At 42.8% G+C, this 21,369-nt stretch overlaps 1 protein-coding gene and 1 long non-coding RNA gene across 8 annotated transcripts in view; one reads left to right on the top strand and one right to left on the bottom strand.

Annotated features, from left to right (window-relative positions):
* The first annotated feature begins 6,801 nt into the window (after nucleotides 1-6,801).
* LOC134481272 (uncharacterized) lies at nucleotides 6,802-10,422 on the top strand. Its single transcript, XR_010056731.1, has 2 exons — nucleotides 6,802-6,926; nucleotides 9,400-10,422. It is a non-coding gene; the product is annotated as an uncharacterized LOC134481272 (long non-coding RNA).
* The window catches only part of Stag3 (STAG3 cohesin complex component), a 30,258-nt gene continuing 16,332 nt past the window's right edge, over nucleotides 7,444-21,369 (bottom strand). For 5 of the 7 annotated variants that reach the window (XM_006249020.4, XM_039089015.2, NM_053730.1 and 2 more), the window contains exons 9-34: nucleotides 21,281-21,354; nucleotides 20,365-20,488; nucleotides 19,768-19,866; nucleotides 19,494-19,573; nucleotides 19,023-19,130; nucleotides 18,710-18,824; nucleotides 18,482-18,587; nucleotides 18,155-18,258; nucleotides 17,810-17,902; nucleotides 17,609-17,698; nucleotides 17,191-17,391; nucleotides 17,020-17,090; nucleotides 16,835-16,922; nucleotides 16,183-16,260; nucleotides 16,013-16,105; nucleotides 15,727-15,895; nucleotides 15,481-15,617; nucleotides 14,577-14,678; nucleotides 12,727-12,875; nucleotides 12,416-12,544; nucleotides 12,176-12,333; nucleotides 10,078-10,312; nucleotides 9,812-9,913; nucleotides 9,487-9,559; nucleotides 8,008-8,079; nucleotides 7,444-7,794 (exon numbers count right to left, since the gene is read on the bottom strand). In XM_006249020.4, coding sequence (XP_006249082.1) covers nucleotides 7,786-7,794; nucleotides 8,008-8,079; nucleotides 9,487-9,559; nucleotides 9,812-9,913; nucleotides 10,078-10,312; nucleotides 12,176-12,333; nucleotides 12,416-12,544; nucleotides 12,727-12,875; nucleotides 14,577-14,678; nucleotides 15,481-15,617; nucleotides 15,727-15,895; nucleotides 16,013-16,105; nucleotides 16,183-16,260; nucleotides 16,835-16,922; nucleotides 17,020-17,090; nucleotides 17,191-17,391; nucleotides 17,609-17,698; nucleotides 17,810-17,902; nucleotides 18,155-18,258; nucleotides 18,482-18,587; nucleotides 18,710-18,824; nucleotides 19,023-19,130; nucleotides 19,494-19,573; nucleotides 19,768-19,866; nucleotides 20,365-20,488; nucleotides 21,281-21,354 — 2,859 coding nt within the window. In that variant the 3' untranslated portion in view covers nucleotides 7,444-7,785. The remainder of the gene's footprint in view (nucleotides 7,795-8,007; nucleotides 8,080-9,486; nucleotides 9,560-9,811; nucleotides 9,914-10,077; nucleotides 10,313-12,175; nucleotides 12,334-12,415; nucleotides 12,545-12,726; nucleotides 12,876-14,576; nucleotides 14,679-15,480; nucleotides 15,618-15,726; nucleotides 15,896-16,012; nucleotides 16,106-16,182; nucleotides 16,261-16,834; nucleotides 16,923-17,019; nucleotides 17,091-17,190; nucleotides 17,392-17,608; nucleotides 17,699-17,809; nucleotides 17,903-18,154; nucleotides 18,259-18,481; nucleotides 18,588-18,709; nucleotides 18,825-19,022; nucleotides 19,131-19,493; nucleotides 19,574-19,767; nucleotides 19,867-20,364; nucleotides 20,489-21,280; nucleotides 21,355-21,369) is intronic. The other 2 variants (XM_039089018.1, XM_063270988.1) reach the window with 1 other exon arrangement.

Genomic DNA, 21,369 nt, shown 5'->3' with positions numbered 1-21,369 from the left:
AGAATACCCTTGGCAGGGAAGGGAGAGGCAAAGATTAAAACAGAGTCTGAAGGAACACCCATTCAGAGCCTGCCCCACATGTGGCCCATACATATAGAGCCACCCAATTAGACAAGATGGATGAAGCAAAGAAGTGCAGACCGACAGGAGCCGGATGTAGATTGCTCCTGAGAGACACAGCCAGAATACAGCAAATACAGAGGCGAATGCCAGCAGCAAACCACTGAACCGAGAATAGGACCCCCGTTGAAGGAATCAGAGAAAGAACTGGAAGAGCTTGAAGGGGCTCGAGACCCCATATGTACAACAATGCCAAGCAACCAGAGCTTCCAGGGACTAAGCCACTACCTAAAGACTATACATGGACTGACCCTGGACTCTGACCCCATAGGTAGCAATGAATATCCTAGTAAGAGCACCAGTGGAAGGGGAAGCCCTGGGTCCTGCTAAGACTGAACCCCCAGTGAACTAGACTATGGGGGGAGGGCGGCAATGGGGGGAGGGTTGGGAGGGGAACACCCATAAGGAAGGGGAGGGGGGAGGGGGATGTTTGCCCGGAAACTGGGAAAGGGAATAACACTTGAAATGTATATAAGAAATTCTCAAGTTAATAAAAAAAAAAAAGAAAAAAAAAAGAAAACCAAGGAAAGAGATCAGAAGTCATAGACAGAAGCATCACCAACAGAATGCAAGAGATAGAAGAGAGAATCTCAAAGGCAGAAGATACCATAGAAAACATTGACACAATAGTCAAATAAAATACAAAAAGAAAAAAAAACTCATAACTCAAAACATCCACAAAATCCAGGACACAATGAGAAGACCAAACCTAAGGATAATAGGTATAGAAGAGAGCGAAGATTCCCAACTTAAAGGGCCAGTAAACATCCACAACAAAATTATAGAAGAAAACTTCCCTGACCTAAAGAAAGAGATGCCCATGAACATACAAGAAGCCTACAGAACTCCAAATGGACTGGACCAGAAAAGAAACGCCTTCTGTCACATAATAATAATAATAATAATAATAATAATAATAATAATAATCGAAAAGCCAAATGCACAAAACAAAGAGGAATATTAAAAGCAGTAAGGGGAAAAGGTCAAGTAACACCATAATTATACCAGACTTCTCACGAGAGACTATGAAAGCTAGAAGATCCTGGGCAGCTGTCATACAGACCCCAGGGGAACACAAATGGCAGCTCAGGCTACTATATCCAGCAAAACTCTCAATTAACATAGATGGAGAAACCAAGATATTCCATGACAAAAACAAATTTACACAATATCTTTCCAAAAATCCAGTAAATTTCCAGGATAATACATGGAAAACTCCAACACAAGGAGGGAAACTAGATGCTAGAAAAAGCAAGAAAGTTATCTTTTTTTCAACTAACCAAAAATATAGCCACAAACATAATTCCAACTCTAACAACAAAAATAATAAGAAGCAACGATCACTTTTCCTTAATATCTCTTAACATCAATGGACTCAATTCCCCAATAAAGAGACATAGACTAACTGACAGGATAAATGGGACCCAGCATTTTGCTGCATACAGGAAATGCAGCTCAGTGACAAAGACAGAAACTACCTCAGAGCAAAAGACTTGAAAGAAATTTTCCAAGCAAATGGTCCCCAAGAAACGAGCTGGAGTAGTCATTCTAATAAAGTATAAAATGAACTTTCAACCAAAAGTTGTCAAAAAAAAGACAAGGAAGAACATTTTTTACTTGTCAAAGGAAAAATCTGCCAAGATGAACTTTCAATTTGGAACATCTATGCTGCAAATGCAAGGGCACCCACATTCATAAAAGAAACCTTACTAAAGCTCAAAGTACACATTGTACCTCACATAATAATAGTGGGAGACTTCAACACCCCACTCTCATCAATGGACAGATCATGGACACAGATACTTAACAGAGATACAGTGAAACTAACAGAAGTTATGAACCAAATGGGTTTAACAGATATCTATATAACATTTCATCCTTAAAAAAAAGAGTACACCTTCTTCTCAGCATCTGATGGTACCTTCTCCAAAATTACCACATAATTGGTCATAAAACAGGCCTCAACAGATTCAGTAAGATTGAAATAACGCCTTGCATCCTATCAGATCACCACAGACTAAGGCTGGTTGGTCTTCAATAACAACAAAAACAACAGAAAGCCCATATATATATGAAAATGAAAATGAAGGTACAACATATCCAATCTTATGGGACACAATGAAAGCAGTGCTAAGAGGAAAATCATAGCTCTGAATACCTCCAAAAAGAAACTTGAAAGAGCATAAACAGCAGGAAATAATCAAACTCAGAATTGAAATCAACCAAGTAGAAACAAAAAGAACTATAAAAAGAATCAATAAAACCAAGAGCTGATTCTTTGGGAAAATCAACAAGATAGATAAACTCTTAGCCGGACTAACCAGAGGGCACAAAGACAGTATCCAAATTAACAATATCAGACAACAGAAACTGAGGAAATACAAAAAATTACCAAATCCTACTAGAAAAGACTGTATTCAACAAAACTGGAAAATCTGGATGAAATGGACAATTTTCTAGACAGATGCCAGGTACCAACATTAAATCAGGATCAGATAAACCATCTAAACAGTCCCATAACCCCTAAAGAAATAGAAGCAGTTATTAAAAGTCTCCCAACTAGGGGCTGGAGAGATGGCTCAGTGGTTAAGAACACCCGACTGTTCTTCCAGAGGTCATGAGTTCAATTCCCAGCAACCACATGGTGGCTCACAACCATCTGTAAAGAGATCCGATGCCCTCTTCTGGTGTGTCTGAAGACAGCTACAGTGTACTTATATATAATAAAATAAATCTTTAAAAAAAAAAAAAAAAAAAAAAAGTCTCCCAACCAAAAAATGCCCTGAACCAGATTGGTTTAGTGCAGAATTCTAACAGACATTCAAAAAAAAACCTACTACCAATACTCTTCAAACTATTCCACAAAATAGAAACAGAAGGAACACTACCACAATTACACTTATACCTAAGCCACACAAAGACCCTACAAAGAAAGAGAACTTCACACCAATTCCCCTCATGAAAATACTCAATAAAAATCTTGCAAACTGAACCCAAGTACATATCAAAACGATCATTCACCATTATCAAGTAGGCTTCATCCCAAGGATTCAGGGATGGTTCAATATACGGAAAGCTATAATGTAATCCAACACATAAACAAACTAGAAGAAAAAAAACACAAGATCATTTCATTAGATGCTGAAAAAGCACTTGACAAAATTTAACACCCCTTCATATTAAGTCTTGGAAAGATCAGGAAATTCAAAACCCATACTTAAAGATAGTAAAAGCAATATACAGCAAACCAGTAGCCAACATCAAACTATTAGAGAGAAACTTGAAGCAATACCACTAAAATCAGAGAGTAGACAAGGCTGCCCACACCCTCCCTACTTATCCAATATAGTACTCGAAGTCCTAGCCAAGTAAACAACAAACAGAGGTCAAAGGGATACAAACTGGAAAGGAAAAAGTCAAAATATCTCTGTTGGTAGATGATATGACAGTATACTTAAGTGACCCCACAAATTCCACCAGAGAACGTCTAAACCTGATAAACAACTTTAATAAAGTAGCAGCATATAAAATTAAACAAACAGTAGCTTTCCTATACTCAAAGGATAAACAAGCAGAGAAAGAAATTAGGGAAATGACATCCTTCACAATAGTCACATAATATAAAATACCTTGGTGTGACTCTAACCAAGCAAGTGAAAGACCTGCATGACAAACTTCAAGTCTCTGAAGAGAGAAATCAAAGAAGATCTCAGAAGATGGAAAAATCTCCCATGCTCATGGATTGGCAGGATTAGTATTGTAAAAATGGCCATCTTGTGAAAAGCAATCTACAAATTCAATGCAGTCCCCATCAAAATTTCAACTCATCAAAATTCCAACTCAATTCTTCAAAACGTTAGAAAAAGCAATCTGCAAATTCAGAATAACAAAAAAACAGGATAGTGAAAACTATTTTCAACAATAAAAGAACTTCTAGGAGAATCACCATCCCTGACCTCAAGATGTATTACAGAGCAACAGTGATAAAATATAGTGTATGGTATTGGTACAGAGACAGGTATATACATCATTGGAATAGAACTAAAGACCCTGAAATGAACCCACACACCTATGGTCACTTGATCTTTGACAAAGGAGTTAAAACAATCCAATGGAAAAAAGATAGCATTTTCAATGTAGTACTGGTTCTATTGGCAGTCAGCATGTAGAATGCAAATCAATCCATTCTTATCACCCTGTACAAAGCTCAAGTCCAAGTGGATCAAGGACCTCCACATAAAACCAGATACACTGAAACTAATAGATGAGAAAATGGGGAAGTGCTTCGAACACATGGGCACAGGGGGACAATTCCTGAACAGAACACCAATGGCTTATGCTCTAAGATCAAGAATCGACAAATGAGATCTCATAAAACTGCAAAGCTTCTGTAAGGCAAAGGACACTGTCAGTAGGACAAAATGGCAACCAACAGATTAGGAAAAGATCTTTACCAATCCTGCATACTATAGAGAGCTAATATTCAATATATACAAAGGACTCAAGAAGTTAGACTCCAGAGAATCAAATAATCCTATTAAAATATGGGGTACAAAGATAAACAAAGAATTCACAACTAAGGAATACTGAATGGCTGAGAAACACCTAAAGAAATGTTCAACACCTTTAGTCATAAGGGAAATGCAAATTAAAACAACCCTGAGATTCCACCTCACACCAGTCAGAATAGCTAAAATCAAAACCTCAGGGGACAACAGATGCTGGCAAGGATGTGAAGAAAGAGGAACACTCCTCCATTGTTGGTGGGATTGCAAGCTGGTACAACCACTCTGGAAATCAGTCTGGGGGCTCCTCAGAAAAGTGGATATAGTACTACCTTAGGACCCAGCTATACCTCTCCTTGGCATATACCCACAAGATGCTCCAACATGTAACAAGGACACATGCTCCACTGTTTTTAGAGCAGAGTTATTTATAATAGCCAGAAGCTGGAAAGAACTCAGATGGCCTTCACAGAGAAATGGATAAAGAGAATGTGGTACATCTACACAATGGAGTTCTACTTAGCTATTAAAAACAATGACTTCATGAAATTCTTAGGCAAATGGATGGAATTAGAAAATATCATCTTGAGTAAGGTAACCCAATCACAAAAGAACGCACATGATATGTACTCACTGATAAGTGGATATTAGCCCAAAAGGTCAGAATAACCAAGATGCAATTCACAGACCACATGAAGCTCAAGAGGGAAGACGAAACTGTGTATGCTTCAGGACTTCTTAGATGGGAGAACAAAACACTCACAGGAGGAAATACGGAGACAAAGTGTGGAGCAGAGACTGAAGGAAAGGACATCCAGAGACTGCCACAAATGGAGATTCATCCTACATCCCAAACCCAGTCACTATTGGTGACACCAAGAAGTACATGCTGACAAGAGCCTCATATAGCTGTCTCCTGAGAGGTTCTTCCAGAACCTGACAAATACTGATGTGGCTTCTGGCATGCAACCATTGGACTAAGAAGGGGGACTGCAATGAAGGAGTTAAGAGAAAGTACTGAGGTAACTAAGGAGGTTTGCAACTCCATAGGAAGAACAATATCAACCAACCAGACACCCCAGAGCTCCCAGGGACTAAACCACCAACCAAAGAGTACATATAGAGTGACCCATGGCTCCAACCACATATGTAGCAGAGGATGGGACTTGTCGGGCATCAATGGGAGGAGGCCCTTGGTCCTGTGAAAGCTCGACACCCCTGTGTAAGGAAATGGCAGGGGAGGGAGTGGGTGGGTGGGTAGGGAAGCACCCTCATGGAGGCAGGAGGTACAGGGATGGATGGTTTCTGGAGGGGAAACCTGGAAAGGGGATAACAATTGAAATGCAAATAAAGAAAATATCCAATTAAAAAAAAAAAGAAAAGAAAGCAGGCTGAGCAAGCCAGTAAGCAGTGTCCTTCCATGGCCACGCATCAGCTCCTGCCCCTATTTGGGTTCCTGTCCTGACTTCCTTCAATCTACTATGATTAGTAGTAATGTAAATGTAAGCCAAATAAATCCTTTCCTCTCCAACTTGTTTTTCAGGTGGTGTTTTATCACTGCAATAGAAACCCGAAGAGACAGCCCATATTTAAAGAAAAGATGGCCCAATCTCTCAACACAGTGACAAAAAATTGGGATGAGGGGTGGAAGGTGTAACACATCTCCAGAATCTGAGGCCAGGGATTGTTTGATTTACCATATTGTGCTATCTGGATGTTCACATTTACAAAGTCTCCAAGTTTCTCTTTTCATTTCTGAAGTATCCTTAACTTGGCTGCTATTTAATTAACTCAGGGATCTTTCCCCTCCTGGGTTCTTCTACCTCATATTCCCTGCATATTTTCACCTCAGTGTTCAAAACTGCTTCAATATTCCATGGATTCCTGAATCTGCTGCACAGGAAACCACCAAGCTGTCTGCCAAAGAGATTCACACTCCAACCTCTTCTTTTATCGGGATGGGAGAGGAAGTGGAGCAATACCAGCAAGGTGGGGACAGGTATATACCAGCAAGGTGGGGACAGGTATAAATGGTTTGGCTGGGTGGCCTGATCATCCACTGGAAGACTGTTCTTTCCACACTACCACTGGCTGGATGGTGGTGCTCAGAAAGGATCCATAATAAAGGGTAGGAAAAGAACTTTAAGTAGTGACATCAGAAAGTCACCCATTGTCTTCATGTTTGTGACAGCCTATCTGGTAACAGTACAGATATCCTATGCTGCTGCAAGAGGCAGAGCAAGAATTAACAAGTCTAGTTTCCAGAAGGAAGGTCTCTTGAGGCAATTTTGTGCCAATCAGGTAAGAGATATAGGAGAGAAGAGACCAGAGGCGGGTGTTATTGTGGGGAACTGGTGAGTGAAGGAAAGGTAAAGACATTTTCCTCCATTTCTTTATTGGGGGCTAGATAGGTGCAGTAATTTCTGTGTCCTTCTACACTCAGGTACTATGAGTCTGAGAACTTTACATCTTTGGGATAAGGGTATGAAACTAGCCTGAAAAAACCATTGGATGATAGCCACCATTCCATGCTCTTGGGCTAGGTGGGTAGAACAAGTTTCAAGACATTTCCACCTCACTTGCCCATCAGTGCCATCTTTCTTCACTTTGGCCAACACTATCACCATCAGTGCAACTGCTCAGAGACAGTTAAGCTCTCCTCAGTCATCTGTCCCATTCATCTCACTGACAGATCCATCCATCCTTGAAAACATATACACAAAACACCTGAGGTGTGGAGGCACTTAAACAGGAGGTCATGGTGCCAAGAAGTCAAAGAACGCAATCAGCATGACAATCTCAAGCCATGCCTATGAAATAGCTGATGTGAACATGTTTATTGAGAGCTTGGCAGTGTTTGGGGAAGAGATATCAAACAGAAGGTTTATTAAACTTCAATACTGAGGTAAAGCTCCCTACCCAACTCCCACCACTTCAAACAGGCAAAAGCATAAAGCTAGGGTGAATTAAGGATCACAGGGCTCATAGCATCTATATACAGCACCCACTTCAGAAAGAAATGGAGGTTTGAATAAGGCCATTTCTCTATTCCCTTAAAGTACTTGGCTGGGACCCAAAGAATGCTTCATTTTACTCCTTCGTTTGCTCACTCATGGCCTTGCAGTGTGGTAAGTGGAGAAGGGGAGAAGCCTAAGTCCCATCAGAAATCCTGCAACAAGAAGAATGGAAGACATGGAGTTATGGGTAGGGGGGGGACAAATAGTAAAGAGAAGGTTATGTGTTCTAGGGTAGCCATTCTAGTTCCCCATGTGGGTTCCTGAAGAACACCAGAGAGCTGCCCATAGGTTCTGTTCTATTAGAATGACAGATAGTTTGCCACCCTCACTTCCAAGGACACACATAATAGCCCTGAAACACTCACCTCCATGTTCAGCTCTGTTGTATCTAATAGGTCCAGCCCATGCTCACTGGGAGAAGAAGGGCTATGAAGTAGCTAGAACAAACAAGGTCAAAAGTTAGGAAGACCATTCTGAATTTCTACCCAACAGAAACATGATTCCTTCTGAAGTCTCAATGAATAAATCAGAGAACCGACTCCTCTCTTGGCCTCCAAGCTAACCCTTTTATATGCATTCAGCTCTAGAACCATAGAATGGGATTATCCTAGACTTCTTTGCTGTTCAAATTATCCTTCCCCTACCCAGGTAAGACAATAAAATAATAATAGCAGACAGTATTAGCTTAGTGTGGATCGAATGTCTGCAGGCCTCCTCCCCTGCAAAACCTACCTGATATATATGTTGATATCCTAACCCATTGAGCCCATGAAAGTAAGAGGTGACCTTTAAAATGTGTTTAGGTGAAGAGAGTGGAGCCCTTAGAACTTTGTTAGTGCCTTCTCAAGAGGCTAGCATTGGCTTGCCTTTGCCTGTATCTGAGACAGCCTGCAACTAGCACTGGGTCCTTACCAGAACCCATCTGTGCTTACCAGAACTCAAGATTTCTAGCCTCCAGAGCTGAAGGGAAAAAATGTCTGCCATTAATAAGCTTCTGCACTCTACATTATGTGTAAATGCTCCATTGTAAGGATGGGGGAATAGAAGTCAGACAAGCAACAGCTAACTTCATATGAAACTAGGGATTCACATTCAGGTGACCTCACTTCAAGCTCCCTGTTTTGCTCATTAGATCAGATCATCAACCTAAAGTTCAGGTAGCCAGGGAAGAGAAAGGAGTGAGTGGAGGGACAAGGATAGAAGCCTTGTTAGGAAAGAGAAAGGAAGGGTGTAGCTGGGGTAGACTATGAGTGTTCAGTTCCTGGCTGTAGGCAATTCTTCCAACTGTTGGGAAATTCGGTGGCAACAATATTTATTTGGAGACTGAAAAAAATGTGCTATTCCACACGCGCGCGCGCACACACACACACTGTAGAACAGGACAAGTTTTGGGGATAATTTCTTACCATCTACCACATGGGAGTCTGGGGACTGAACTCAGGCCTTCGGGCTTAGGGAAAAAATCACCTTTATGTACTAAACTATCTTGCTGGTCTTTGTATTTTTAATTTCTTTTCCTACCAGTTCTCAAAAGCAAGGTCTCACTGTCCAGACTGTCCAGCCCCAGCAGGCCTGGAACTCACTATGTAGCCTTAAACTCATAGCAATCCTCTTGCCTCAGTCTCCTAAGTGCTGAGATTATGAGTGCAAATGACTACCTCTGGTCATTCCTAAGCTCCTTATTTAATAAAAGTGAAGTCCAAACTAAGTCTGTAACCTTTCCTCTTCCCTCTGTGATTCTTTCCAACAACTTTTAGCAGCTTTCAAAAACAAGGTCATCATGAAGACTGAGAACAGGTGTCCCAGCCTCTAAGTTCTAGAAGAAGGGACTGCTGGGTCCACACCTTGTCTCCACATTGCCATTCTTCATCCAGAAGTCTCAGCTCTTCTTCCTCATCTTCTTCCATAAGGCTGAGTCTATGGTAGTGACAAAGAGAAGAGGTTTTCAGATGGTCCTTTCAGCCCCCCAGAGTTTCTTCTCATAGGCATGGGGAAGGAGGGCCTGGCAGCAGGAAGGGTAGGACTTAGGGCTAGCACCCACTCCTCATTCTGGAGGAACAGCCCTTTGCACACTGGGAAGACATGGTATGCTGGAAAGAATGTTCTAGGATCAAGACAATCCAAGAAACACTGGCTAAGGTGAGAAGGCAGCATGGGAGGAAACCTCACCGGGTCATCTGCTTGCCCAAGCCAGAGCCAGAAGGATCACATCGAATCTGGAAACACGGTGCACTCGACATTTTCAACCTCTGGGTGCCTGAGAGCTGCTGACTATTAAGAATGAAGAAATGACAGGGGTTAATAAAAAGCAAAGGGTAAAAAGAGAGAACAGCACAGGATGTGGAAAAGACATTGCAAAAGCACCAGAAGTACCCAGAGATCAGAAGGTACTGCAGTGGGAAGAACAGAAACACCAAGGCTTCCCTTGGCCTCACCTGCAGATCAGCTCTGGTCCTGGTCCTGGTCCTGGTCCTGGTCCTGGTCCTGGTCCTGGTCCTGGTCCTGGTCCTGGTCCTGGTCCTGGTCCACCTTTTTGCCTCTTGCCTACTGTCCTCGGAGACTGCCTTCTCTTCACTGCTGTGGAGGTGAGTGTAGGTGTTGTGGGGCCACTGTTCAGCTGAAGGCTTTCTCCCTGGGATGAAGACTCTTCTTCCTGAAGCCTGCGGGGAACTGCAAAGAAGCAGACACACATATCAAATACGTCAGAAACCTGCCAGAGCTACTTTTATAAACTTGTCTCTTGTTTCTTAAGGGAAAGTTAAACATAAAAGAATGAAAAATCTGTGTAGCCTTACTTTGTTCCACCTCAAGAATGAGCATAGCCCTATATAAAAATGTACCTGGGTGCTACAGTGGGATGCTGTATCATTATATACAGCTCCTATCCTAAAAACTACTATCTACATAGAAAACAAGATAGGCAGAGACAAATATCTACTTCGCAGAGGATATAAACATTTGATGACAAATGTGGGAGATGACTAACTCCCTAAAATTAAGCAGTCTGTTAGGCAATAAATTCTAAAATCCTATCCATTCTAGATTGATGGCAACTGTTTTTGGCTCAGATACTGGAGCAGATGCATAAGGGCCAGGGAGACAGGGTTTTCTGAAGTCAGAAGATAAAGGATGGCAATTCTAGTGTCTTCTTACCAAAGAGGCTGAGTATAGGTGCTTTCTCTGCCAACTACAGAGGGAAAGGAGGACTATGCCACCAACTGAGGTGTCCACACCTAAACCTCTCTTTCCCTAAGGAAACTCAGGTGGTATGATTTTAAAACAGCAGACAAATGTACATCACCATTTGCCAGTGGTGGACATTCACACCTCTACTGACCGTTTCCTTCTCTGTGACCATGTATCTACAGAGAAACAAACCCAAAATTTGCTGCCATTAAACTATATGAAGGATTATAGACAGGAGAGGCTGTAGCCATAAGTAAATCTTTGTGAACCTGGACTATTCAATGGTTCCTTGATAGGACATGAAAAGCACAAGTTAAAAAAAATAAAAAGTAGGTAAAATGGAATTCATGATAATAAGAGTACTAAAAACATAAAAGGATAACAAACAGAATTTGAAAACATTTTTATCTCTTTACCTAGTAAACATCTATCTAGAATGTGTAAAGAACCTTCAACAACTCAACAATAAAAAGACAACTCAATTTTAAACGAACACAAGAAGGTGAGCATGGTGGTCATGGTCTGTAATCCTAATGCTTGGGAAGTGGAGGAAGAAAACTCAGAACTTCAAGGTCATCCTCCACTATATAGAGTTCAAGTCCTGCCTGGCCTACACAAGACCTTGTCTCAAAGGAGAAAAAATAACAAAAAACAAACAAAATTAAGTACTAGAATTAAAAAAAAATAAGTACTGGAGAGACAGTCAGCAGTTAAGAGCATGTCCTGCTCTTACAGATCTCAGTTCAGTTCACAGGCACCTGTGCGTGCGCGCGCACACGCGCGCACACACACACACACACACACACACACACACACACACACACACACACACACAACATAAGCTCATGTCCACAATTAAAACTTGTTGAGGAAACATAAAAGCCATTGAAGTACACACTTTAAGAGGAAAATTTTGACTCGGTTTGTAAATTATGTCTCATTAAAGCTGTGACAGCTTCAAAGTTACATTTTAGGGTACATATTAGCAAATGCACATTACATATAAAACAGATTAGAATGTAAAAGAAAATTAAATAGGTAAATTTTAAGACAAGTGGTGATCTGAAAGTTATTTGAGAAATTAATGTACTGTTTGCTGTCAAGAAAGAAAACAAGAATGCTTTGTTCAATCTTTGGCTTTATCATTAGTTTCTATATCATTTTTCAAGTTTTCTATTTTAAGCTGGCTAGGTAAATGAGGAAGAAAATGAATGATAGTGGGTGCCTGATAAAATATTTGACAAAGTACAATTTTGACGATCAAAACCCATCTCCTGTTATTAGGGCAAAGGCAACTAGGACGCAGTGCTGAACATACTGATGCCAACCCCAACGCTGACCCCTTACCTTCAATACACCTCTTCTTGGAGTGGGGGGGCCCCTGAGAGCTGGCCTCTGCTGTGTTCTCTACTAGATGGAGGGAGTGGCAGTAGGTGGTGACTGGACCCCAGGGATGGCTAGGTGCCATGGAGACACGCTGCAGACACTTTTCCAGGTATGATAGTCTAAAGGGATGGTACATAGAATGAACTGAGCCCTCTCCAGACTCTTCTACAAATCCACATCTCTATTCACCCACTAACTTACAGTAGCTGTTTGTCCTGATGGAAGAGGCGGGGGGAGAACTCTGAAAGAAGCTCCAGGAATGCAATATTTGGGGGCTCTCGAGAAGAGCCAGCAGGAGGAAGCTCAGACAATGAGAACTTGATGCCTTCCCTTGATTGGGAGAATTATTTCAGTTAAGAGTCTGAAACACCCAAATGTACCCTCCCTACATTCTTGCTGCCCAGGCACAGTCACCACCAACCTGCTTGCTACTTCTGCACATGGATACCCTTCCCATCAAGACCTTATTCCCTGCCCTCCCTGTAACCAACCTCCAACCAGCACTTCCTTACTTGTGCAGCATGACCACAAGATCTCTGTTATGGAGCTGCTGGGGTCCAAAGCTCAAGGCAAACCTCCGGGCCAGGTCTCTCATCTCAATGAAGGCTGGCAGTTCTGTCAGGTCCTGGGGCCCCTGCTCCTGTATCAGTTCTGTGTAGAGCTGTGTCCAGGAGACGTGGCATATTTGGAAAAGGAGAAAAGGGAGCTCAAGAAAACCTTAATTCTCTTCTCTACTCAAGACCCTACAAGGCTTGGGTGTAGAGTGCCATCTACTATCTTCCCTACCCAGATACTGCCACATCCTGACCCCCTGCAGCAGAGCATGTCAGCCCTGCTCTATGACAGTTTTAAAAACTGTGCCCCTAGGCATCAAACAGGGCCTCACACACTGCAGGCAAGCACTCACTACTGAGCGCCGTCCCCGGCACTCTAGCTCTACAGAGATAAGTATCTCTCATCAGGCTGCTGAACTGGATCAGTGAGTAAAGGTGCTTGCTACCAAGGCTGACTACCTGAATTCAATCCCTAGAACCCACAAAGTAGGAGAGAATCAATTTCTACACTTTCCTCTGATCACCGCACTTAACACAGTGGTTCATGCTTCCCTCCCACCCCAGCTACAAAGACAAAATAAATAAATGTAAAAAACTTTTAAATGTCTGTCATAAATAAAGGATGCTATAAAAAAGCAGACTTAAAATTGTAAGAATTCCCTAGAGGCTGGAGAGAGGGCTCAGTGGCTAAGAGCATTTGGTGTTCTTCCAGAGGACCTGGATTCAATTCTCAGCACCCACATGGTGGCTCACAACCATCTATAACTCTAGTCCCAGGGGATCTGACTCCCTCTTCTGGCTATGCAGGCACATGGTGCAGACATACATTTAGTTGAAACACCTAAATACATTTTAAACAAACAAATTTTAAAATTTTTCCTAACACGTTAATATTGGTATTATAACTGATTTCCATTAGGCTTGGGAAAGGGAAGAAAACTATCTGTTCAGTTATCTTAAGGTCTGTCTATGGTGGTTTAAATAAGAATGGCCCCAAAAGGCTCATATATATGAATGCTTAGTCACCAGGGACTAGAATAATTAAGAGATGTGGCCTTGTTGGAGGAAGTATATCACTGAGGTGAGCTTTGAAGTTTCAAAATGCTGGGGTTGGAGATTTCGCTCAGTGGTAGAGCGCTTGCCTAGCACTGGGTTCGGTCCTCAGCTCCAGGGGGAAAAAAAAAAGCCAAGCTAAACCCAGTGTCACTCTCCCTATTTCTGCCCTAAGGATCAGAATGTAGCAGCTCTCAGCTGTTGTTCCAGTGACTGCCTGCATGCTGCCATGGTCCTTGTCATGATGATAAAGACTAAAACCTCCAAAATTGAAAGCAAGGCCCCAATTTAAAATACATTCTAAGAGTTGCCTTGCTCATGGTGCTTCTTCACAGCAATAAAACAATGACTAAGACAGAGTTTATAAGGTGTGAAGAAACCTGTCACAAGAAATGAGATTCAAGGAAATTTCTGTCCTTAAAAATTTTGCAGCAGCCAAGCAGTGGTTGTATACACCTTTAATCCTAGCACTTAGAAGGCAGAGGCAAGGGGTTGGGGATTTAGCTCAGTGGTAGAGCGCTTGCCTAGGAAGCGCAAGGCCCTGGGTTCGGTCCCCAGCTCCAAAAAAAAAAAAAAAAGGCAGAGGCAGGCAGATCTCTGTGAATTCGAAGCCAGCCTGGTCTACACAGAATACACAGGATAAAAAAAAAAAAAAACAAGACAAAAGCCCTTGCATCCCTAAGATGCTGGGGTAGACAGTAAGGTGGGAATCTAGGAAGCAAATGCCACAGTTATTACGCCTCAGGCGAAAGCACCTGCTTTAGGCTCAGGAGCAGGATCCGAGAGCACTGACATCGGTCAATTTGTCTCGCCCGAGTTAATGTTTCCTTGATAATGTCACCATAATCTTCATAGAACTAAGAGAGAGGAAGTGAAGGTAATGTTAACCATAGGAAAAAAATCTTTGACGTATTTCTTCATCACCCTAATCACAACTTCCCAATGAGCCTTAAGTAGGAAAAACAGTTACCTGAGTACAAAAACTCAGACTAAACCTCATCTCTAAATACGGCTGTGTCCAAAAGAAACCAGAAGTAAAAAAAAAAAAAAGGAAGGAAGGAAGGGAGGGAGGGAGGGAAAGAAAGAAAGAGAGAAAGAACGAACGAACGAAAGAACGAATGAACAGAACACCTAGAGGCAAAACTTGGTTGACTCTATCCACTGGAGAAAAGGAACAGAGCTCTAATACCTACCCTCAGACAACACTAGAGCCTACGTGTCCCTCCCCACCAGTCTAGAGTTTGTAGAACAAGAGTGTCTGTGCTGTTCACTGCTGTCCTTAATACCTGGCATGTCTGGTTCACTGCAGATGCTCAATAAATAAAGAGGACCTGGCCTTCCCCACTGTTTTCCTTTTCTAATGCTCTATCCTGTAGATTAAGTTTAAAGCAGGGAAAACAAATTTCTGAATTGGAAAAAACAGGGTTATTTCCCAGTCAAGGAAAGTCTCATAAGCTTTTTCTCCTTAAATATGTTCACTCATATCTCTTTCCTTTGTCCTTTTTCTAAACCTCTGCCTCTGTTCTCTCCTACTTCTCTTTTAAGCCTGATCTTCTCAGACTGCCCCCAACCTGACTTCCTTCCTTAGATGTTGCAGTGCTTAAAGTCAGGGCTGTGTTCAACTCGGTCCCTCTCTTTCATGTCAGGGTACTGTCCTACCTTGTTGTAGTGTTTGAAAACATCTGAGGCCGCATCCAGTTCCAATACCCCATAAAGCAACAGCTTACAAAATCCTGCAAGCAGGCGGCGCCTCTGGTGCAGAAGCTCTATTTGGACGTGATCCTCCTGTGATTGACCTGCCCAGCAAAAGTAGAACCAGTCACAGGCTTAGGCCTCTTGCCCAAGATTCTATTGCCAGGCTCAATCCCAAACCCTTCCTAAACTCTAGGCCTAGAGTTCTTATACCGTTGCCCAATTCTCCAGGCTGGAGAAAGACATGGTCCATGAGGAAGCTGGCTAGTTCCGACTGGAGAGTAGCTTCCGGAAAAAAGACAAGAGGCCTAAGGAAATCCCGGCCCCCTACAACCATCTGGGGGCTGAAGATGAGAAGCAGGTCACTTAATAAAACAAAAGCCTGTTGTGGAAGGAAAAAAGGATGATTTAAAAAATCAGAGTACTTAACAAAACTATAATTACATACCTCATTTCCCTGGAGAACAATCTTCTCAAACTCCAGGAGACACATGCTCACCTGCTCCTGGATCTCTGGGTCCACGTCTGAGAGGCAGCTTTGGCAAAGTTCACAGAAGGCTACCATTCTTTTCTTCAGACTCATCAGCTGCTTCTGTAAAAAGAGCAGCTTGTTTTACAGAGGAATGAAGGCTCCTTCATTCCCAGTCTCCTCCTCAAACCAACACTCACTTGGGAAGTAGACTCTGAAATGTGGGTCACTGTCCAGAGAATGGAAAAATATACCAGAGTCAAGGCTGGCAAAATCACCTGTAACCACAAAATGTCAGATTAGGAGTGTCAGTACTCTCACACAGACAATCAATAAGAAGAAAGAAGCTGGAGGTGGTGCATGTGTTTAATACCAGCACTCAGAATGCAAAGACAGAAAGATCTCTGTGAGTCTGATGCTAGCCTGGTCAACAAGTAAGTTCCAGGACTAACAGGGTTATATAGAGAAACTCTGTTTCAACAACAAACAAACAAACAAACAGAACAAACAAATCTTGTCCCAAATAAGAGAGAAGATGAGACCAAGGAAATAATTTCTAATAGAAAAGAATAAATTATTTTGGACAATGTCCAGAGGCTTCTAACCTAGGCAGAACTGTCAGATCTTCCTGGTTTATTCAGTCTCTTAGAATTCCCAAACATTCTCCTTGGCTCCCAGGAACCCCAAAAGTCCCCAGTCCACCTCAGAGAACAGAAGTGATAACCCCACCTGGCCTTCCTCCCTATGTCCACTCCACACCCTAGAACTGAGACTGCCTGGGCAAGGTGTCCTCCAGAACACAGATTCTGACAGTCTTCTGCCCTGCCTGTTTGTGTCCAGCCCATCACCTGCCTGGTGAGGAACTTCTCCTGTGTCTACAGCCTTCCGGAGGAGTCGAGAACATGGTTCAGAGATCTCCCAGCGAGTCAGGTCATGAGCACTTTAAAGAGAGAAGTAAACATTATGTTAGGACACATCCAAGGCAATCAATTCCATCAACACTAGGAGAAGGGGAAGGTAGCAGGAGAGCTGCTCACTTGTAAAAGGCAGAGAGACGCTTCAGAGTGGCTGTCAGACTGTATACCTCATCCTCATCTAGGAAGGATGACTAAGGAACAAAGAAGCTCACAGCAGGAGTATCTCAAGAATTCACCTTTACCTCCAGCCCTCTCTCACCCTCCCAGAGGTGCCCTGCTATTTAGCACCACCTGCATTAGGTCGTCAAGCTCCTGCTGGAATCTATCAGTCAGCAGATCTACTAATTGGCTTCTGGCGAAGTCCACTCTGCTGAAGAAGGTGAACTCTGGCTTGCAGAGCAAATAGAGGGCATGTGCTGCAGCCTCAAGCACCTCAGGCTCTACGTGCTTCACCACCACCTCCTGGAGTTGTTGCAGAAGCAGCTCCAAGTGCTAAAGGGAGACAAGGTGTGGTAGACAACAGGCTGAAGAGTGGACGGGAGAAGGAAAACAGTGATGTTTAAAGACAAGACATATTTAACAGTGGGGTATGAGACGTTCTTCCTGAATCCAGGGCCTTGTGGAAAACAAATTAACCAGATACTAGAAGAATCCTTAACCTAAGCAGGGGAGCAGTGAGGTCTAGGAAAAATTCTTGCTGCCTACTCACCTTCTCCAAGCGCTGAGTGCAATAAATGTTGAGGTCAAAGTAACTGAGCAGCCGGAGCAAGGGAGCAACGTTCTCTGCATCTGCTGAGAACTATGGTAGAAAGAGTGTCCTGTGACTTAGGTGACAAAAGGAGAACTCCTCATCCTACCTTGGGGTTGGTCCCTTACCCATTTCTGCTCTGGCTGTACAAGGAGCTCTTACCTTGGCAAGGAGCTGGGGCAAGAGGGGGATGAGGTGCTCAGCCAGCTTCACCTTATCATAAGCTTGAAGCTTGCGTTCTTTGGCGGTCAGACTCTGGGATTAGTCATTGGGGGTGGAAAACTGTGAAGAAACACTGGGTACAGAGGGTGGGTGTATCTGCACACACTTCTGCTCCCTTCGGATGTCTTTATATGGAGGTGGGACTTTTAGAGGAAAAGGAGGAGGAGGGCCCTAACCCAGAATGTAGAGGTGAAGGTGGCCAATAACCATCTGGTTCCAACAGTACTGACCTACTGACCCACTGTTCCAACAGTACTGACCTACTAACCCACTGTTCATGCTCACCTTCTTTCCAGTGATGCGCCCCACTGGTGGGTGACCCTCTGCAGCTTGCCGGGCACTGGACACCAGGATTTCTATCAACATTCTCTCTTGCATATCACCCAGATCTGGGATAGAAAGAGGACAAAAAAAAACCCCACGGATTAATCACTTTCCATCTCCACATTCCCTTCCCAGGATATCACTGCTGCTTTTTCCAAGTCAGCCAAAAATTGAAATTAAAATTAAAAATTAAAAAAATAAAATCAAAAAAACAAAACAAAAACCCGAACCTCTCTGTTTCATACAAGAAGGTGCAAAATACACAACCCCAGCTAGCACGACACGCACTCTGGTCTTTCTGCAGCAACAGACTTGTCAGACTCTCCCAGTCCTTCAGGTAAGACCCTGCACAGTCCCACAAGCTGTCAACTAGGTAAGCAGCATGGTCGTGATGCTGTGAAGGAAGGTTCCCAGTAAGTAGTCCATCAATGTCACTCAGACTGTTCCAGCAAGTGGCTGTTGATAAGCAGGACCCTCCTACCCACTGCCCATCTTGTCCTCTACTTTCTACATTACCTCACTCTCCATAAAGAAGGCCAATAAAAGGTAAATGAAAGTCCTCTGGGCTTGTGGACTCCGGCGTCGCTCCCTGCCACTCACTGCTTTTGCCCCACATTCAGGATGGAAAATCCTGGCAGGATGGATAGGTGCAAAGAGCAGCATGGGAAGAAGTAGGGACAAGAGGACAAGTGAAGAGTCATGGAACTTCCATAAGATTGAGAGAGAAAAGGGGACAAGAGAGACTTCAACAGTTTTGACAAGTCCATAGGTGAAACAAAGAGGTGAGAGAGAGGATGAGAGAACAGCGTGACAAACACATACCACTTACTTCCAGTACACAAATTCCCCTGCAGAAGAGGCCATGGCACGATTAGAAATGTATACAATGGAGTAAATTTTCTCACAATCTGCACTAGTCAGTACTCCCTCCATGTTCCTGCCAAGATAAAAGGAGAAAGGGTGTGCATGTGTGTATATGTGCATGCGTGTGCATGTGTGTTTGTATATGCATTAATCATCTCACACAGCAAGGTACAGAACAAAACAAGGCAATACCTATAAGGATATGACTCACAAATAATGTTTAAAAGTGGAAAAGAGGAGTCTTGAGAGTTAAAAATAAGGAAGACCCCCTCTATCCTACAACTCAGGAATGCTCTGTCTTCTAATCTGTACACAATGTGTGTACAGATTCTAATCTGTACACAACTGTGACAGGCAGGGGACAGAACTCTGGAGGATCTCGTTTGAGTCTCCAAGGCAACTCTGTGAGGCTGCCTCCCCACTTCCCACAACTCACTTCAGAATAAGGGTCAGCAATCTGATGGCCTCCACTGCTACTTCACTCTCTCTGTCCATGACCATGGAAACCATCCGGTCCTATGCAAAGAACATTATGCAGTCCCTCACTACACCCACTCCCAAACACCACAGTCTCCTGAAATTTGAAATTCCTAGCAGAGGGGGTGGGAGCTATATCGAGAAAAGCTATCAGTCTGCCAGGTGGAAAGACCTGTGTAGGGAAATGGGAAACAGAGCAAAGAGCCAAACCTGGGAATGTCATCCCATCTTACCTTGAAGCGATTAGTAAAGAGCTCCATCCGTGAACTCAGCTCCTGGTTGCTGTACAGCCCTGCCAGAGCCTTCACACACTTTAGGCGGACTTCCTTGTGCTGTTGATGAAGGAGACAGGAGAAGAGAAACATGACTAACAAATGGTCATCACAGAGACGCCAAGTGCTCCTCACTGTTCTTCATTCTAAGCATGGGTGATGTCTACACCGAGGACTCTTAGAATGTAAAAAAATAGTAGAGCTGTCTTCTCACTGAAAACACAAAAGGCTCACAGAAGAACTGGACAATCATGATGAAAAGAATCCCTTCGGATGGCACTCTGGCACTTGTGTTACCATTATCAACTTGCTGTTTAAAAGAGATTACTTCCTCTATGACATATGAGGTTTCAAAGGTATTCTGACTACTGAATGTTTTTCTTCTTTCTGCTTTATTTTACACTCCTCAGCACTGAAGAAATCTCAAGATTCAATACCTGGATTGGGAGATAATTTCTCAATGTGTAAATGTTTGAGTGGCAGAGCAAGAAAAGGTAAGGTGTTTTGGAACAGGTTAGAAGTGGAAGACAGGGAGGTGGAGAAGGCTAACAAGCTCACCTTGTCATGCAGGGTCCAGCCAATATATTTTAGGTAGCTGTCATTAAGAAAGGAGGTGCTGTAGCTTTGCATCCAACACCCGATCTCCTCGATGCAGACAGCACGGATCTCAGGAAGGATGTCCCTTAGGCAGACAAACTTACATATTACCTTCTCTCAAAGGTGACTTTCTGGCCTATACACAGCCCTCTCAACAAAGTTATGTTTGTGACAAAACACCAAGTACCCAGTCTTTTATTTCTTCATTCCAAAGTAAATATACAAAATAGATGAAATCAAATCTTTCTATAACCAGAATATGAACTAGTTAACTTTATGCAACTGCATCCTTTATACTCCTTTGAAATCCAATTTTAAAAATTCACTTAACTGTTAGCTAAAATGTGCTATTTTTTCAATTCCTCTTCAAGAAATGATTAAAGTTGTAGAGAATCAGAAGTTGAAATCTGGACAAAAGTGAGACAATACTACAAATACTATAATTCTAAAACAGAGAAGACTTAATTCTACCAGTTCTTCAAACACTGTGAAACACCTTGACCCTTAGCATAGTGAAAACACAGGCTTGGCTTGCTGAGCCCAGACATGCTTCAGGAAAGCCACCTTTCAGGTTTCTGCCCATGTCTGCTCAAGTCTCCACCTCTAGAAACACAGAAGACAGGGCCAGGACTGGGAAAGGTCAAGAGGAAGAGAATACCCAGTGATACCTTGATCACTGATTTTCTTTCTCAGAAAAAATTCACAAGGTCCTTGGTAGGTAGGGATAAACCACAGCTTAACCAATTCAACATATCTGTCAGTTTTCATCCCAACTACATTAATCCTGAAACTAGCCAAATAACTCAGCAAGGGCCTTGCCCTGTCCCGCGCTACTACCAAGGACAATGGCTTCAGTAAGAGCCTGTAAATGACCTACCTGTACCGATGAACAAAGACACCCCTGAAGATGGCATTCATCATCCCCTCTATCTCCTCTTGATTCTCTTGGAACTGGAGGAAGGAACA

The sequence above is a fragment of the Rattus norvegicus genome, chromosome 12 (genome assembly GCF_036323735.1).
Source record: "Rattus norvegicus strain BN/NHsdMcwi chromosome 12, GRCr8, whole genome shotgun sequence".
NCBI lineage: Eukaryota > Metazoa > Chordata > Mammalia > Rodentia > Muridae > Rattus > Rattus norvegicus.
Note: the sequence above shows the minus strand (reverse complement) of the source record. Positions and strands in the feature narration are given on the sequence as shown.